At 57.4% G+C, this 16,476-nt stretch overlaps 1 protein-coding gene across 1 annotated transcript; it reads left to right on the top strand.

Annotated features, from left to right (window-relative positions):
• Window positions 1-5,981: 5,981 nt before the first annotated feature.
• chac1 (ChaC, cation transport regulator homolog 1 (E. coli)) lies at window positions 5,982-11,714 on the top strand. Its single transcript, XM_068039702.1, has 3 exons — window positions 5,982-6,349; window positions 7,205-7,240; window positions 10,841-11,714. Exons 1-3 carry the CDS (start codon window positions 6,131-6,133, stop codon window positions 11,267-11,269), a joined length of 684 nt encoding a protein of 227 aa, XP_067895803.1. The 5' UTR covers window positions 5,982-6,130; the 3' UTR covers window positions 11,270-11,714.
• Window positions 11,715-16,476: the final 4,762 nt, after the last annotated feature.

Raw genomic sequence — 16,476 nt, 5'->3', positions numbered from 1 at the left:
GCCCTGCCCCCGATGCCCTATCCCCAGTGCCCTGTCCCCAGTGCCCTGTCCCTGATGCCCTGCCCCCGATGCCCTGTCCCCGATGCCCTGTCCCCGATGCCCTATCCCCAGTGCCCTGCCCCCGATGCCCTATCCCCAGTGCCCTGCCCCCGATGCCCTGTCCCCAGTGCCCTGTCCCCGATGCCCTGCCCCCGATGCCCTGCCCCTGATGCCCTGTCCCCGATGCCCTGCCCCCGATGCCCTATCCCCAGTGCCCTGCCCCGATGCCCTATCCTCAGTGCCCTGTCCCCGATGCCCTGCCCCCGATGCCCTATCCCCAGTGCCCTGTCCCCAGTGCCCTGTCCCTGATGCCCTGCCCCCGATGCCCTGTCCCCGATGCCCTGTCCCCGATGCCCTATCCCCAGTGCCCTGCCCCCGATGCCCTGCCCCCGATGCCCTGTCCCCGATGCCCTGCCCCGATGCCCTATCCCCAGTGCCCTGCCCCCGATGCCCTGTCCCCGATGCCCTATCCCCAGTGCCCTGCCCCCGATGCCCTGTCCCCGATGCCCTATCCCCAGTGCCCTGCCCCCGATGCCCTATCCTCAGTGCCCTGTCCCCGATGCCCTGCCCCCGATGCCCTATCCCCAGTGCCCTGTCCCCGATGCCCTGCCCCCGATGCCCTATCCCCAGTGCCCTGCCCCCGATGCCCTGCCCCCGATGCCCTATCCCCAGTGCCCTGCCCCCGATGCCCTGTCCCCGATGCCCTATCCTCAGTGCCCTGCCCCCGATGCCCTGCCCCCGATGCCCTATCCTCAGTGCCCTGTCCCCGATGCCCTATCCCCAGTGCCCTGCCCCCGATGCCCTGCCCCCGATGCCCTATCCCCAGTGCCCTGCCCCCTATGCCCTGCCCCCGATGCCCTATCCCCAGTGCCCTGCCCCCGATGCCCTGTCCCCGATGCCCTATCCCCAGTGCCCTGCCCCCGATGCCCTGCCCCCGATGCCCTATCCTCAGTGCCCTGTCCCCGATGCCCTATCCCCAGTGCCCTGCCCCCGATGCCCTATCCCCTGTGCCCTGCCCCCGATGCCCTGTCCCCGATGCCCTACCCCCGATGCCCTGTCCCCAGTGCCCTGTCCCCGATGCCCTGCCCCCGATGCCCTGTCCCCGATGCCCTGTCCCCAGTGCCCTGACCCCGATGCCCTGTCCCCAGTGCCCTGCCCCCGATGCCCTGTCCCCAGTGCCCTGTCCCCAGTGCCCTGCCCCCGATGCCCTGTCCCCAGTGCCCTGTCCCCGATGCCCTATCCCCAGTGCCCTGCCCCCGATGCCCTGCCCCCGATGTCCTATCCTCAGTGCCCTGTCCCCGATGCCCTATCCCCAGTGCCCTGCACCCGATGCCCTGTTCCGATGCCCTGTCCCCAGTGCCCTGCCCCTGATGCCCTGCCCCCGATGCCCTATCCTCAGTGGCCTGTCCACGATGCCCTATCCCCAGTGCCCTGCCCCCGATGCCCTATCCCCAGTGCCCTGACCCCGATGCCCTGCCCCCGATGCCCTATCCCCAGTGCCCTGCCCCCGATGCCCTGTCCCCGATGCCCTATCCCCAGTGCCCTGCCGCCGATGCCCTGCCCCCGATGCCCTATCCTCAGTGCCCTGTCCCCGATGCCCTATCCCCAGTGCCCTGCCCCCGATGCCCTGCCCCCGATGCCCTGTCCCCGATGCCCTATCCCCAGTGCCCTGCCCCCGATGCCCTATCCCCAGTGCCCTGCCCCCGATGCCCTGTCCCCGATGCCCTATCCCCACTGCCCTGCCCCCGATGCCCTGCCCCCGATGCCCTATCCTCAGTGCCCTGTCCCCGATGCCCTATCCCCAGTGCCCTGCCCCCGATGCCCTGCCCCCGATGCCCTATCCCCAGTGCCCTGCCCCCGATGCCCTGCCCCCGATGCCCTATCCTCAGTGCCCTGTCCCCGATGCCCTATCCCCAGTGCCCTGCCCCCGATGCCCTGCCCCCGATGCCCTATCCCCAGTGCCCTGCCCCCGATGCCCTGCCCCCGATGCCCTGTCCCCAGTGCCCTGCCCCCGATGCCCTGTCCCCAGTGCCCTGTCCCCGATGCCCTGCCCCCGATGCCCTGTCCCCGATGCCCTGTCCCCAGTGCCCTGACCCCGATGCCCTGTCCCCAGTGCCCTGTCCCCGATGCCCTATCCCCAGTGCCCTGCCCCCGATGCCCTATCCCCAGTGCCCTGCCCCCGATGCCCTGCCCCCGATGCCCTATCCCCAGTGCCCTGCCCCCGATGCCCTATCCTCAGTGCCCTGTCCCCAGTGCCCTGTCCCTGATGCCCTGCCCCCGATGCCCTGTCCCCGATGCCCTGTCCCCGATGCCCTATTCCCAGTGCCCTGCCCCCGATGCCCTGTCCCCGATGCCCTGCCCCCGATGCCCTATCCCCAGTGCCCTGCCCCCGATGCCCTATCCTCAGTGCCCTGTCCCCGATGCCCTGCCCCCGATGCCCTATCCCCAGTGCCCTGCCCCCGATGCCCTATCCCCAGTGCCCTGCCCCCGATGCCCTATCCTCAGTGCCCTGTCCCCGATGCCCTGTCCCCGATGCCCTATCCCCAGTGCCCTGCCCCCGATGCCCTGCCCCCGATGCCCTATCCCCAGTGCCCTGCCCCCGATGCCCTGCCCCCGATGCCCTATCCCCAGTGCCCTGCCCCCGATGCCCTGTCCCCGATGCCCTATCCCCAGTGCCCTGCCCCCGATGCCCTATCCTCAGTGCCCTGTCCCCGATGCCCTATCCCCAGTGCCCTGCCCCCGATGCCCTGCCCCCGATGCCCTATCCCCAGTGCCCTGCCCCCGATGCCCTGTCCCCGATGCCCTGCCCCCGATGCCCTGTCCCCAGTGCCCTGCCCCCGATGCCCTGTCCCCAGTGCCCTGTCCCCGATGCCCTGTCCCCAGTGCCCTGACCCCGATGCCCTGTCCCCAGTGCCCTGCCCCCGATGCCCTGTCCCCGATGCCCTATCCCCAGTGCCCTGCCCCCGATGCCCTGCCCCCGATGCCCTATCCTCAGTGCCCTGTCCCCGATGCCCTGTCCCCGATGCCCTATCCCCAGTGCTCTGCCCCCGATGCCCTGCCCCCGATGCCCTATCCCCAGTGCCCTGCCCCCGATGCCCTATCCCCGATGCCCTATCCCCAGTGCCCTGCCCCCGATGCCCTGCCCCCGATGCCCTGTCCTCAGTGCCCTGTCCCCGATGCCCTATCCCCAGTGCCCTGCCCCCGATGCCCTGCCCCCGATGCCCTATCCCCAGTGCCCTGCCCCCGATGCCCTGTCCCCGATGCCCTGCCCCCGATGCCCTGTCCCCAGTGCCCTGCCCCCGATGCCCTGTCCCCAGTTCCCTGTCCCCGATGCCCTGCCCCCAATGCCCTGTCCCCGATGCCCTGTCCCCAGTGCCCTGCCCCCGATGCCCTTCCCCCGATGCCCTATCCCCAGTGCCCTGCCCCCGATGCCCTGCCCCCGATGCCCTATCCCCAGTGCCCTGCCCCCGATGCCCTGTCCCCAGTGCCCTGACCCCGATGCCCTGTCCCCAGTGCCCTGACCCCAGTGCCCTGACCCCGATGCCCTGTCCCCAGTGCCCTGCCCCCCGATGCCCTGCCCCCGATGCCCTATCCCCAGTGCCCTGCCCCCGATGCCCTGTCCCCAGTGCCCTGTCCCCGATGCCCTATCCCCAGTGCCCTGCCCCCGATGCCCTGCCCCCGATGCCCTGCCCCCGATGCCCTGTCCCCGATGCCCTATCCTCAGTGCCCTGTCCCCAGTGCCCTGTCCCCGATGCCCTGTCCCCAGTGCCCTGACCCCGATGCCCTGTCCCCAGTGCCCTGACCCCAGTGCCCTGACCCCGATGCCCTGTCCCCAGTGCCCTGCCCCGATGCCCTGCCCCCGATGCCCTATCCTCAGTGCCCTATCCCCAGTGCCCTGCCCCCGATGCCCTGCCCCCGATGCCCTATCCTCAGTGCCCTGCCCCCGATGCCCTATCCCCAGTGCCCTGCCCCCGATGCCCTGCCCCTGATGCCCTGCCCCCGATGCCCTGACCCCGATGCCCTATCCTCAGTGCCCTGTCCCCAGTGCCCTGTCCCCGATGCCCTGTCCCCAGTGCCCTGCCCCCGATGACCTGTCCCCAGTGCCCTGCCCCCGATGCCCTGTCCTCAGTGCCCTGTCCCCAGTGCCCTGCCCCGATGCCCTGTCCCCAGTGCCCTGTCCCCAGTGCCCTGCCCCCGATGCCCTGTCCCCAGTGCCCTGTCCCCGATGCCCTGCCCCCGATGCCCTGCCCCCGATGCCCTGCCCCCGATGCCCTGACCCCGATGCCCTATCCTCAGTGCCCTGTCCCCAGTGCCCTGTTCCCGATGCCCTGTCCCCAGTGCCCTGCCCCCGATGCCCTGTCCTCAGTGCCCTGTCCCCAGTGCCCTGCCCCCGATGCCCTGTCCCCAGTGCCCTGCCCCCGATGCCCTGTCCCCAGTGCCCTGTCCCCGATGCCCTGCCCCCGATGCCCTGTCCCCGATGCCCTGTCCCCAGTGCCCTGTCCCCGATGCCCTGTCCCCGATGCCCTATCCCCAGTGCCCTGCCCCCGATGCCCTATCCCCAGTGCCCTGCCCCCGATGCCCTGTCCCCAGTGCCCTGTCCCCGATGCCCTGCCCCCGATGCCCTATCCCCAGTGCCCTGCCCCCGATGCCCTATCCTCAGTGCCCTGTCCCCGATGCCCTGCCCCCGATGCCCTATCCCCAGTGCCCTGCCCCCGATGCCCTATCCCCAGTGCCCTGTCCCCAGTGCCCTGTCCCTGATGCCCTGCCCCCGATGCCCTATCCCCAGTGCCCTGCCCCCGATGCCCTGCCCCCGACGCCCTGTCCCCGATGCCCTATCCCCAGTGCCCTGCCCCCGATGCCCTATCCTCAGTGCCCTGTCCCCGATGCCCTGCCCCCGATGCCCTATCCCCAGTGCCCTGTCCCCGATGCCCTGCCCCCGATGCCCTATCCCCAGTGCCCTGCCCCCGATGCCCTGCCCCCGATGCCCTATCCCCAGTGCCCTGCCCCCGATGCCCTGCCCCCGATGCCCTATCCTCAGTGCCCTGTCCCCGATGCCCTGTCCCCGATGCCCTGTCCCCAGTGCCCTGACCCCGATGCCCTGTCCCCAGTGCCCTGACCCCAGTGCCCTGACCCCGATGCCCTGTCCCCAGTGCCCTGACCCCAGTGCCCTGACCCCAGTACCCTGACCCCGATGCCCTGTCCCCAGTGCCCTGCCCCCGATGCCCTGCCCCCGATGCCCTGCCCCCGATGCCCTATCCTCAGTGCCCTGTCCCCAGTGCCCTGTCCCCGATGCCCTGTCCCCGATGCCCTATCCCCAGTGCCCTGCCCCGATGCCCTGCCCCCGATGCCCTATCCTCAGTGCCCTGTCCCCGATGCCCTATCCCCAGTGCCCTGCCCCCGATGCCCTGCCCCCGATGCCCTATCCTCAGAGCCCTGCCCCCGATGCCCTATCCCCAGTGCCCTGCCCCCGATGCCCTGCCCCCGATGCCCTGACCCTGATGCCCTATCCTCAGTGCCATGTCCCCAGTGCCCTGTCCCCGATGCCCTGTCCCCAGTGCCCTGTCCCCGATGCCCTGTCCCCAGTGCCCTGCCCCCGATGCCCTGTCCTCAGTGCCCTGTCCCCAGTGCCCTGCCCCCGATGCCCTGTCCCCAGTGCCCTGTCCCCGATGCCCTGTCCCCAGTGCCCTGTCCCCAGTGCCCTGCCCCCGATGCCCTGTCCCCAGTGCCCTGTCCCCAGTGCCCTGTCCCCGATGCCCTGCCCCCGATGCCCTGTCCCCGATGCCCTGCCCCCGATGCCCTGTCCCAGTGCCCGGATTTGTTCTGTTTTTGAGCCGCTATCTGATGCAATTCTGAAGAATGTTTCAATCCGGGAGGAGCCACTCTCTGATTGGTCGGTTCTAAATCTAAGCCCCGCCCTGAATACACCGATTGGTCGGCACTTTAATAAGCGGCAGAGATGGGGAACCAGCGGAGACAGTGAGAAAGAAATAAAGTGAAAGAGGGAGAAATAGAGAAAGAGAGAGAGGACACAGTGAGTGACAGACAGACACACACAGAGACTCCAGTCCACTGAACCCCGGCTTCCCCAGCGATGCCTCCCCAGGTGACTGAGCATTTCCAGGGGGATGAGACTGACTCCCTGCCCCAGACTCACAACACCCCCCTGGACCAGGTCCTCTGGATCTTTGGGTACGGCTCCTTGATCTGGAAACCCAATTTTGAATTCACCTCCAAGAAGACCGGCTACATCCGTGGATACAGTAGGAGGTTCTGGCAGGGAGACACTTACCACCGTGGCAATAAGGAGAAGGTAGGTGGGATTTTGTTTTGGGGCGAATTTGCTTCGGAAAATGTTTGTTTCACCTCAGTTTCCCTCTGAGGGATTGGAGTCCGCTCAATCTGAACAGGAAAGATTTGGACCCCTCCTGATGGATAATCACAGACACAGACCCCTCTCCCATCACTGTGTGTGTGTGTGTGTGAATCACAGACACAGACCCCTCTCCCATCACTGTGTGTATGTGAATCACAGACACAGACCCCTCTCCCATCACTGTGTGTGTGAATCACAGACACAGACCCCTCTCCCATCACTGTGTGTGTGTGAATCACAGATACAGACCCCTCTCCCATCACTGTGTGTGTGATAATCACAGATACAGACCCCTCTCCCATCACTGTGTGTGTGTGTGTGTGTGTGTGTGTGTGTGTGAATCACAGACACAGACCCCTCTCCCATCACTGTGTGTGTGTGAATCACAGACACAGACCCCTCTCCCATCACTGTGTGTGTGATAATCACAGATACAGACCCCTCTCCCATCACTGTGTGTGTGTGTGTGTGTGTGTGTGTGTGTGTGAATCACAGACACAGACCCCTCTCCCATCACTGTGTGTGTGTGAATCACAGACACAGACCCCTCTCCCATCACTGTGTGTGTGAATCACAGACACAGACCCCTCTCCCATCACTGTGTGTGTGATAATCACAGACACAGACCCCTGACCCATCACTGTGTGTGTGTGTGATAATCACAGACACAGATCCCTGTCCCTTCACTGCATTGGAATCCACAGTGTTGTTTGGAATTGGTGCTTGCTCCTTGTTTTTCTCAGTACGTGGGCTGTCAGCATGTTAATTAATCTAGTTTGTTTTGTTTTTCAGCCTGGCCGTGTTGTCACATTACTGGAAGATGCTGATGTAAGTAGTTATGGTTCAGAAGTGTTGCGAAACTCTGAACTTTTTTTCCCTGGGTCCGAGTATTGGGTAGTGCATGTTACTCAACTAAGAACAAAACTTCCTAAAGAACAGTTTGCAGTGACTTTAATAAAAACTGTGAATACATTCATAGTTAACCAACTTTGTCTAAGAAAGATAGATCAGAGGCTGGGAACTGAATGGGTTTCTAAGTACAGAAATCACTGAAAACTGGTGGACAAGGGAAAACATAGTTTAAAAGGCTATTAGAACTTCAGTTTTAGGACGGCCACAATACAAAGGGGTGTAAAATTATAGTCTCTCTTTGGCCTCCTTGTCTCGGGAGACAATGGGTAAGTGCCTGGAGGTGGTCAGTGGTTTGTGAAGCAGCGCCTGGAGTGGCTATAAAGGCCAATTCTAGAGTGACAGACTCTTCCACAGGCGCTGCAGATAAAATTGGTTGTCGGGGCTGTTACACAGTTGGCTCTCCCCTTGCGCTTCTGTCTTTTTTCCTGCCAACTGCTAAGTCTCTTTGACTCGCCACTCTTTAGCCCCGCCTTTATGGCTGTCCGCCAGCTCTGGCGATCACTGGCAACTGACTCCCACAACTTGTGATCAATGTCACAGGACTTCATGTAGCGTTTGCAGACGTCTTTAAAGCAGAGACATGGGCGGCCGGTGGGTCTGATACCAGTGACGAGCTCGCTGTACAATGCGTCCTTGGGGATCCTGCCATCTTCCATGTGGCTCACATGGCCAAACCATCTCAAGCGCCGCTGACTCAGTAGGGTGTATAAGCTGGGGATGTTGGCCGCCTCAAGGACTTCTGTGTTGGAGATACGGTCCTGCCACCTGATGCCAAGGATTCTCCGGAGGCAACGAAGATGGAATGTGTTGAGATGTTGTTCTTGGCTGACATACGTTGTCCAGGCCTCGCTGCCGTAGAGCAAGGTACTGAGGACATAGGCTTGATATACTTGGACTTCTGTGTTCCGTGTCAGTGCGCCATTTTCCCACACTCTCTTGGCCAGTCTGGACATAGCAGCGGATGCCTTTCCCATGCGCTTGTTGATTTCTGCATCGAGAGACAGGTTACTGGTGATAGTTGAGCCTAGCTAGGTGAACTCTTGAACCACTTCCAGAGCGCGTTCGCGGATATTGATGGATGGAGCATTTCTGAGGTCCTGTCCCATGATTTAGTTTAGTTTAGTTTAGAGATACAGCACTGAAACAGGCCCTTCGGCCCACCGAGTCTGTGCCGACCATCAACCACCCATTTATACTAATCCTACACTAATCCCATATTCCTACCACATCCGCACCTGTCCCTATATTTCCCTACCACCTACCTATACTAGGGGCAATTTATAATGGCCAATTTACCTACCAACCTGCAAGTCTTTTTGGCTGTGGCAGGAAACCGGAGCACCTGGAGAAAACCCACGCAGACACAGGGAGAACTTACAAACTCCACACAGGCAGTACCCAGAATTGAACCCAGGTCACTGGAGCTGTGAGGCTGCGATGCTAACCACTGCGCCACTGTGCCGCCCTTTTCTTGTTTTCTTGAGGCTGATGGTTAGGCCAAATTCGTTGCAGGCAGCCGCATTCCTGTTGATGAGTCTCTGCAGGCACTCTTCAGTGTGAGATGTTAAAGCAGCATTGTCAGCAAAGAGGAGTTCCCTGATGAGGACTTTCCGTACATTGGTCTTTGATCTAAGACGGGCAAGGTTGAACAACCTGCCACCTGATCTTGTGTGGAGGAAAATTCCTTCTTCTGAAGACTTGAACACATGTGAGAGCAGCAGTGAGAAGAAGATCCCAAACAGTGTGGGTGCGAGAACACAGCCCTGTTTCACAACACTCAGGATAGGAAAGGTGTCTGATGAGGCATCGCTATGTTGAATTGTGCCTTTCATATTGTCATGGAATGAGGTGATGATACTTAGTAGCTTTGGTGGACATCCGATCTTTGCTTGTAGTCTGAAGAGACCACGTCTGCTGACGAGGTCAAAGGTTTTGGTGAGATCTATGAAAGCAATGTAGAGGGGCATCTGTTGTTCACGGCATTTTCTCCTGTAGCTGGCGAAGGGAGAACAGCATGTCAATGGTGGATCTCTCTGCACGAAAGCCGCACTGTGCCTCAGGGTAGACACGCTCAGCCAGCTTCTGGAGCTTGTTTAAAACAACTCGAGCGAAGACTTTCCCCACTATGCTGAGCAGGGAAATTCCACGGTAGTTGTTGCAGTCACTGCGGTCACCCTTGTTCTTATAGAGGGTGATGATATTGGCATTGCGCATGTCCTGTGGTACTGCTCCCTCGTCCCAGCACAGGCAAAGCAGTTCATGGAGTGCTGAGAGTATAGCAGGCTTGGCACTCTTGATTATTTCAGGGGTAATGCCGTCCTTCCCAGGGGCTTTTCCACTGGCTAGAGAATCAATGGCATCACTGAGTTCCGATTTTGTTGGCTGTTTGTCTAGCTCATCCATGACAGGCAGAGACTGGGCTGCATTGAGGGCGGTCTCAGTGACATTTTCCCTGGTGTACAGTTCCAGGTAGTACTCCACCCAGCGGTCCATTTGCTTGTGTTGGTCAGTGATTGTGTCCCCTGATTTAGATTTGAGGGGGGCGATCTTCTTGGTGATTGGCCCAAAAGCTCTCTTAATGCCATCATACATTCCTCTGATGTTTCCGGTGTTGGAGGCCAGCTGAATACGACTGCATAGGTGTTGCCAGTAGTCATTTGCACAGCGCCTGGCTGTTCTTTGTGCAGTACGTCTGGCTACTTTGAGTGCCACCGATGTTAACTCGCTGGGGGCTTTCTTGTAGTTTAACAGTGAAGTGCGCTTAGCGGCTATGACAGGTTCCAGCTCTTCAAAGTGAGATTGAAACCAGTCTGCATTCTACTTCTCACATTTGCCAAAGGTGGTCATTGCTGAGTCATAGATGGCGTCTCTGATGTGGGCCCACTTCGTCTTTGCATCCCCTGTAGGAGTGTTTTGAAAGGCTTTTTCAAGTGAATTTAGAAACTTGTGTAACAGCTGTGGATAAGAAATTCTGTTGTTGATGCGCGGGTGGCCCTTCTGCTTGGAGTGATGTAGCTTCTTCGGTTTGAGTCTAATTTTGCTGCACACCAGGGAGTGGTCAGTGTCGCAGACCGCACTGTGGAAGCTGCGTGTGTTTTGGACACTGTTTAAAGAGGCTCGCCTTGTGACGATGAGGTCCAGCTAGTGCCAACGACGTGTTATATTACTGTTGTGTAAAGCTCTGGTTAGACTGCATTCAGCTCTGGGCACCATAGCTTAGGAAGGATTTATTTGCCTTGAAATGGGGTGCAGTGCAGATTCACCAGAATGATACTGGGGCTGAAAGAGTTACAGTATGGGGACAGGTTGCACAGAGTATGCTTCTGTTCCGCAGGCCCCTACAGCCCTGCTGATGTTGACGTGTATTAACCGAGGGTGCTGTTAGGCCATTGTGGGGCATCGTAGCCCACCCCCTCTCCCCACCTATGCTGAGTGTTGCGTACCATGAGTGAGCTGTACCTGTGTTCGTGTTTGTGTCTAATCTCAGCGTCTCTCTCTCTCTCTCCATCTACTCAGGCCGATACATGGGGAGTGGCCTACGAGGTGCGGACTGATCAGATCAGGACGTCTCTGGAGTACCTGAACCTTCGGGAAAGTGTGCTTGGGGGGTACGTGTGCAAGACGGTGGAGTTCTTCCCCCAGGTGACAGAGCCCTGTGCCAGCATCTTGGCCCTGGTTTATATCGCTATGCCTCAGAACCCGCTGTACCTGGGGCCGGCCAAGGTTGACGACATTGCCAGGCAGATCGTCGAGTGCAGGGGCTGCTCGGGGCACAACCTGGAGTACCTGCTCAGACTGGCACAGTTCATGTGCTCCATATGCCCAGAGGTGGGGGATGAGCACTTGTTCTCGATCGAAGCTGCTGCCCTGGCACTCACTACAGCTGGCAGGCGGGCGGGCGAGCTGAATGGCCAGGGTAGGCAGGCACACATCCAGCCACAGTGAGCAAGTATGTCAGCTTCACGTCCCGCTCACCAGTATCGATATTTACTAGAACAATACACACGGGCACATGGAGGAACTGATTCCTGTTTAGTGGCTGAAAAGTTAAGACTTTCCCCGAAATGTTGCTGCTTGACCCAACTGAAGCCCAAACCCTTTTCTACACATGGTTGGACCAGAGACTTGATACCATGTGGACTCAAATCAGCTGTACCTTCCAGCCGCAGATTTCCAGGACACAATAGCTCAGCATCCAGCTACACATGTATTAGTTAAACATTAGAACTGTGTAGGGACCTGGGGTCCAGGCTGTGCTGAAATGCTATGGGCTGGGGTTTCTGTGTCTAACTCTGTATTGATATTACACTGTTTCTGAGAGCTGTATTTTTTTTTACATACTATTTATAAACAATAAACGCTGCTGTGGGAGCCTTTCAGTTACTGTCGTTTATGGCGAGGGTTGGAGGAATATGTACCAGCACTCTTTTCCCATCTCCTTTTCCCCACAAAGGCTCAAGCCTCTCTGGGTAAAGACAAGACTGCAGACAATGACCCCGCGGCCCCAGACAGTGCCCCACACCCCTCTAACCTCAGCCAATCTCCAGCCCCGAGGTGTGGGTCACAGGCTTGTGATCAGGAGCCCTCTCCTGCCATGTTTCCTTCACGCCCAGGCTCAAGGGCATGCTGAAGCCTGAGTCAGACTGGTCTGAGATACAGAATGTTCTGGCTGATTAGCGTCCTGGGTTTTCAGGGAACTGCTGGTGCTACGGCACAATGTCTCCAGTGGGTGGAACTGGTACAGGACATGTTCAACTCCACCAAGCTACCACGCTGGGAAAAGCTGACAACAAACATAAACAAGTGGTAAGCAGGCATGTGACCAAGGCCAGGGCTGCAAAACAACCGAGAACATTAAAGGCCTTTTGGTTGCTCAGCTTGCAGGATTATTATTGAATCACATTCCTTAATTCAGTTCTTACTGTGAAAACTGAAACTCAATGCCTGAGCTGCTGACACAACACAACAAGTAGTTGCAATAGGATCGCAGTGGGACACACACAGTCACCATGCAAGAGACTGGAACCAAGATGTCAGAGGGTTGCTTTTAGCAGGTGCACTCAGTTATTTTTGCATATGGCTCCAGTTCGTATCCATTATTAGGATTTCAGCCTGCCTCCCTGCTCAGCTGGTTCACAGTCCAGGGATGGAGATTGCAAATGGGGGCAGCAAAAGCATATCTCCACAAGGAGCTGGCTAACCTGTACATGTTTACACCAAACACAGACCAGAGCAAGCAAAAGTGTTACTCATGACAAAACAATCCCAGGATACAGCACCATGTGACCAATGAAATCATTCACACACAGTGACGGGACGGGGGGGGGGGGGGGGGGTCTCTGATTTTCACACACAGCGATGGGACGGGGTGGGGGGGGTCTCTGATTTTTCACACAGCGATGGGACGGGGGGGTCTCTGTGACGGGGGCTCTCTGTGATTTTCACAAACAGACGGGGAGGGGGCTCTGATTTTCACACACAGTGACGGGGAGGGGGCTCTGATTTTCACACACAGTGACGGGGAGGGGGGGGGTCTCTGTGATTTTCACACACAGTGACAGGACGGGGGGGGGGGGGGGGTGGGGGTGGGGGGGTCTCTGATTTTCACACACAGTGACGGGATGGGGGGGTCTCTGTGATTTTCACACACAGTGATGGGACAGTCCTTCAAATAAATGAAACAGACTGGGCCCTCCCTGCTTACACCCTCTGGCAGGGGCGTGCTGATTGGTGTCTGTTATAAGGGAGGTTATGAATCCAGCAACATCACAATGTTTTATCCAAGTCATGAATTATTTTATTTATGGGATGGTGATTGTGGCCTAAAGGAGACCTTGTCTTGGAGTCAAATCAATAATAAATCATAGGAGACAAATTAACATCCAGATAAACCATCCACCTTCCCAGATAAATCGATATTATAGTAATTCCCTTCCCTTCTCACGCCTGGAAACTAAGTCATGATTCATTGTCATTGACAGCAGATTTCCTTCAATTATGGCTGAGTCACATGGAAGGGGCAGTGTAGAGGAAGCTTTACTTTGCACCAAACTCATTTCTTTTCTTTTTCAAGGGGGCCTGTCGTCCCCAGGCCCTCTTTTATGTGTTTAAAAAAAATAACTTTATTAAAAACCAATAAATAAAACAAAACAAATTAAAATAAAATTTTCTACATCTATGACGCACTCCAGCCCCCTGCGATGCCCACTGGTCGCAGAAGGCCTCGTGAACTGCTGGACACTGCATGCTCCTTTTCCAGGGACACCGAGGGATTGAATGTAACCTTGGAAGAGGGGCAGGCAATCAGGGTGGACCCCCACTGACATCCTTGAGGGATGAGGCCCACATCCTCCTCCCGCTCCACACCCCCTCCGCAATGGGTGCCCAAAGATCAGGAGCATGTGGCAGCCAAAACTTGAGGAGCAGTCCCCTTAAATACTCAAAGAGGGGCTGCAACCGCGCACACTCGTCCAGGCTGCGGAAATTACAGGCAGCCTGGGAGGCCGTGAAACTACTTAAAAGCCTATTGCGTGGGACTTCCCTGTGCAGCACCCTCCACCCTAGGTCCCCAATGTAAAGGAGAGGACTCCCGCATAGAAAAACCTCCAACGGGTTTCCCCTCACAGCCAGATGGCAAATCAGAGCACCATAGCGTGCCCGGGCGGCAGACGAGGAAGTGAAGAATGTGCAGGAGCAGCCTGTAGAGGAAACCCCTCCGCGGAGTGTGAAATGGCACATTGCTGAGAGGTGGCTCAGGTTGTGCGGGACAGGCCCCCGAGGAGGATTTCGGGTCCTGGGTCTGATGGGCAGTTTCAGCCGAGCCTGGGCTCCACACTCCCAGACCCCCTTGACACCTGGAGTGAGGGATGTCCCGGCGGCTTTGGCTACTCCTCCACCTGTCGGTCTGCCCTCACAGCCAGCTACAAGGACAGCCAGAGCCCTCTCCTCTGCCGGCGAGGGAGTGCCCTGATTGGAGGCGACCATGTTCCAGAGTCTGAATAAATCTGGTAAAAGACAGGCAACTCCCTCAGAGGGGGCACGGCTAATGGCGCTGGGAGCTGCGTGTCGTCTCACAGTGCCGCTGGCAGAAAAGAAACATCGCCAGCGCACACCATCTGGAAGGTATCTCTGCAGGGTCCGAAGGCAGAGGGTTGCAATCTCGGTGCGGACATACACCAACGACTAACCGCTCTCCTTAATCAGGAGACCCAGTGTTTCCTCTTTCTCCAGAAGAAATCGATGAGCTTCTTCTGGATCTTGGTGGCAAATGCAGGGAGCAGGACCAAAGTGACCAACCCGTAACACAGCAACAAGGACACCTGTTGGTTTATGAACAGTGCTCAGCCCCTGTGGGAAAGCACTCGGAGTAGTCCAGTCCAGCGGCCCTCGCTGAATAGTGACTCCAACTCCTGCTAATTTGCAGTCTAGGCTTCCTCAGCGGGGCTCAGGTGGACTCCCAGATAGAGGAGGTGCGTGGTGCTCCACGAAAAAGGTGTTAACTCCTCCGGCAGGGAGCTCACCTGCCACCGACCCACCAAGAGTCTGGAACATTTCTCCCGATTGATCCTCGTGGAGGACGCGGCGGAGAAGATCTGCTGGCACTCGTGCATTCTCTGTGGTGGGGAGTGGGGGGTGGAATCTTGGGGAAGATTAAAGAACCGTAAACAACAGGAAAATAAATAGCACGTCCAACAAAATAATGAATAAGTTTGAACAGGAGTCAGACTATGACAAGTATTGCTGCAATCACAGCTTCAGCTTTATCAGAGTAATGCAGATCTTCCTGTATGTTCAATACAAGACACACAATGTGAACTTTCCCTGTCTCCCTCTTAATTCCCTCAGTCCTGCTCCTCTGGGAAACAAAATCCATCAATGGAGCCAAACGTAGCACAAACAATAGGAGCCAGATCAGTCAGGCGATTAGACTCAAAGGATTCAGGAATTTAACAAACATTTATTAAATGAGAAAACAAAAAAAAAAAAATCACTCCATGATGAGAAAATATTCATATCAAAGCTGAGGGAGAATGGAAACAAAATGAGAGGAGCTGGGAAAAAGCAGCGAGCAGGGAATGGTCATAGTTCATAATATATTGTCAGATCTGCAGTACAATATAATGAATGTCAATGAAGAGATTATCCCCAATGTCAACACACCCACTTCAGTGCACCGGTAATGCAGACAGCCCACGGAGTAAACAGTCAGTTTTAGTCCCCAGTCCGCACTGAATCAGTCCTGAGCCACGTAGTGCAGGAGGGGCTTCAGTTCCCAGGGCTGGAACCAGTGGCATCTTTCAAGAGTCACTGGTTCTGTGGAGAAAGAAAGGTGTGTAAACTAAAAACATAAGGGAAGGAAGGCAAAGGGAATAAGGAGCATATCAAAGATGAGAGAAAAGCAGGAAATTACAAAGAATAGATGAGGGAGTAAAAGGTGTGGATTGCTAATGGTGGTTTGACTTTATATACATAAATGCAGCATGTAGTTTGAATTAAATGTGTCGGACAAGCTACTGATAGCCCTGCGGAGCAGAGTGTGTTACAACACCATCAATAGAGTCATGGCTTAGACTAGGGCAGGACTGAGAGCTGAATATTCCAGGGCAGATAGAGAAGGATAAAAGGGGATGAGGAGTGGAAGTGTTATTGAAACATTTCATTGCAGCACTAGAACCCAGGGATGGTGCGAGAGCTGAACCATTTCAGTTAGAGTTAAGGGATAAGAAGGAAACTGTATATGGGGAGTGTAATATAGATCAGTGAACAATGGGAAGGAGACAACGGAGGAGATGTGGAGACAAAGAAGTGACAAATGCAGGAACAACAGGGCCCCGATAATGGGTGATTTAGCTATCCAAAGATAGTCTGGGAAGAGTACTGAAGGAGGCAAAGAAGGGGAGGGGATTCTCCCACGTGCTTTCTGGAACAGTCTGTTTTTGGTGCGACTTAATCCCAGGAGATGAAGTGGGCTGTGTAGGTGAGGTAAGAGTGGGGGAACATCTGGGAAACAGCAACCCCAACATTTTTCGATTCAGTATAAAAATTGAAAAAGAGGGGAACAGTCAAAAATAAAGATGCTTGACTGGAAAAAAGCCAATCACAGATCAAAAGGAGGAGACTGGAAAGAAAAATTAGCAGATGAGACCGTGACA

The sequence above is a fragment of the Heterodontus francisci genome, chromosome 9, assembly GCF_036365525.1.
Source record: "Heterodontus francisci isolate sHetFra1 chromosome 9, sHetFra1.hap1, whole genome shotgun sequence".
In the NCBI taxonomy this organism is placed as follows: domain Eukaryota; kingdom Metazoa; phylum Chordata; class Chondrichthyes; order Heterodontiformes; family Heterodontidae; genus Heterodontus; species Heterodontus francisci.
The sequence above is the reverse complement of the archived record's forward strand: the minus strand, read 5'-3'. Positions and strand labels throughout refer to the sequence as shown.

Coding starts and splice junctions, on each gene's coding strand:
- chac1 (XM_068039702.1), top strand. CDS start 6,131: ATGCCTCCCCAGGTGACTGAGCATTTCCAGGGGGATGAGACTGACTCC. Junction 6,350..7,204: donor ACCGTGGCAATAAGGAGAAG/GTAGGTGGGATT, acceptor TTTGTTTTTCAG/CCTGGCCGTGTTGTCACATT. Junction 7,241..10,840: donor CATTACTGGAAGATGCTGAT/GTAAGTAGTTAT, acceptor CCATCTACTCAG/GCCGATACATGGGGAGTGGC.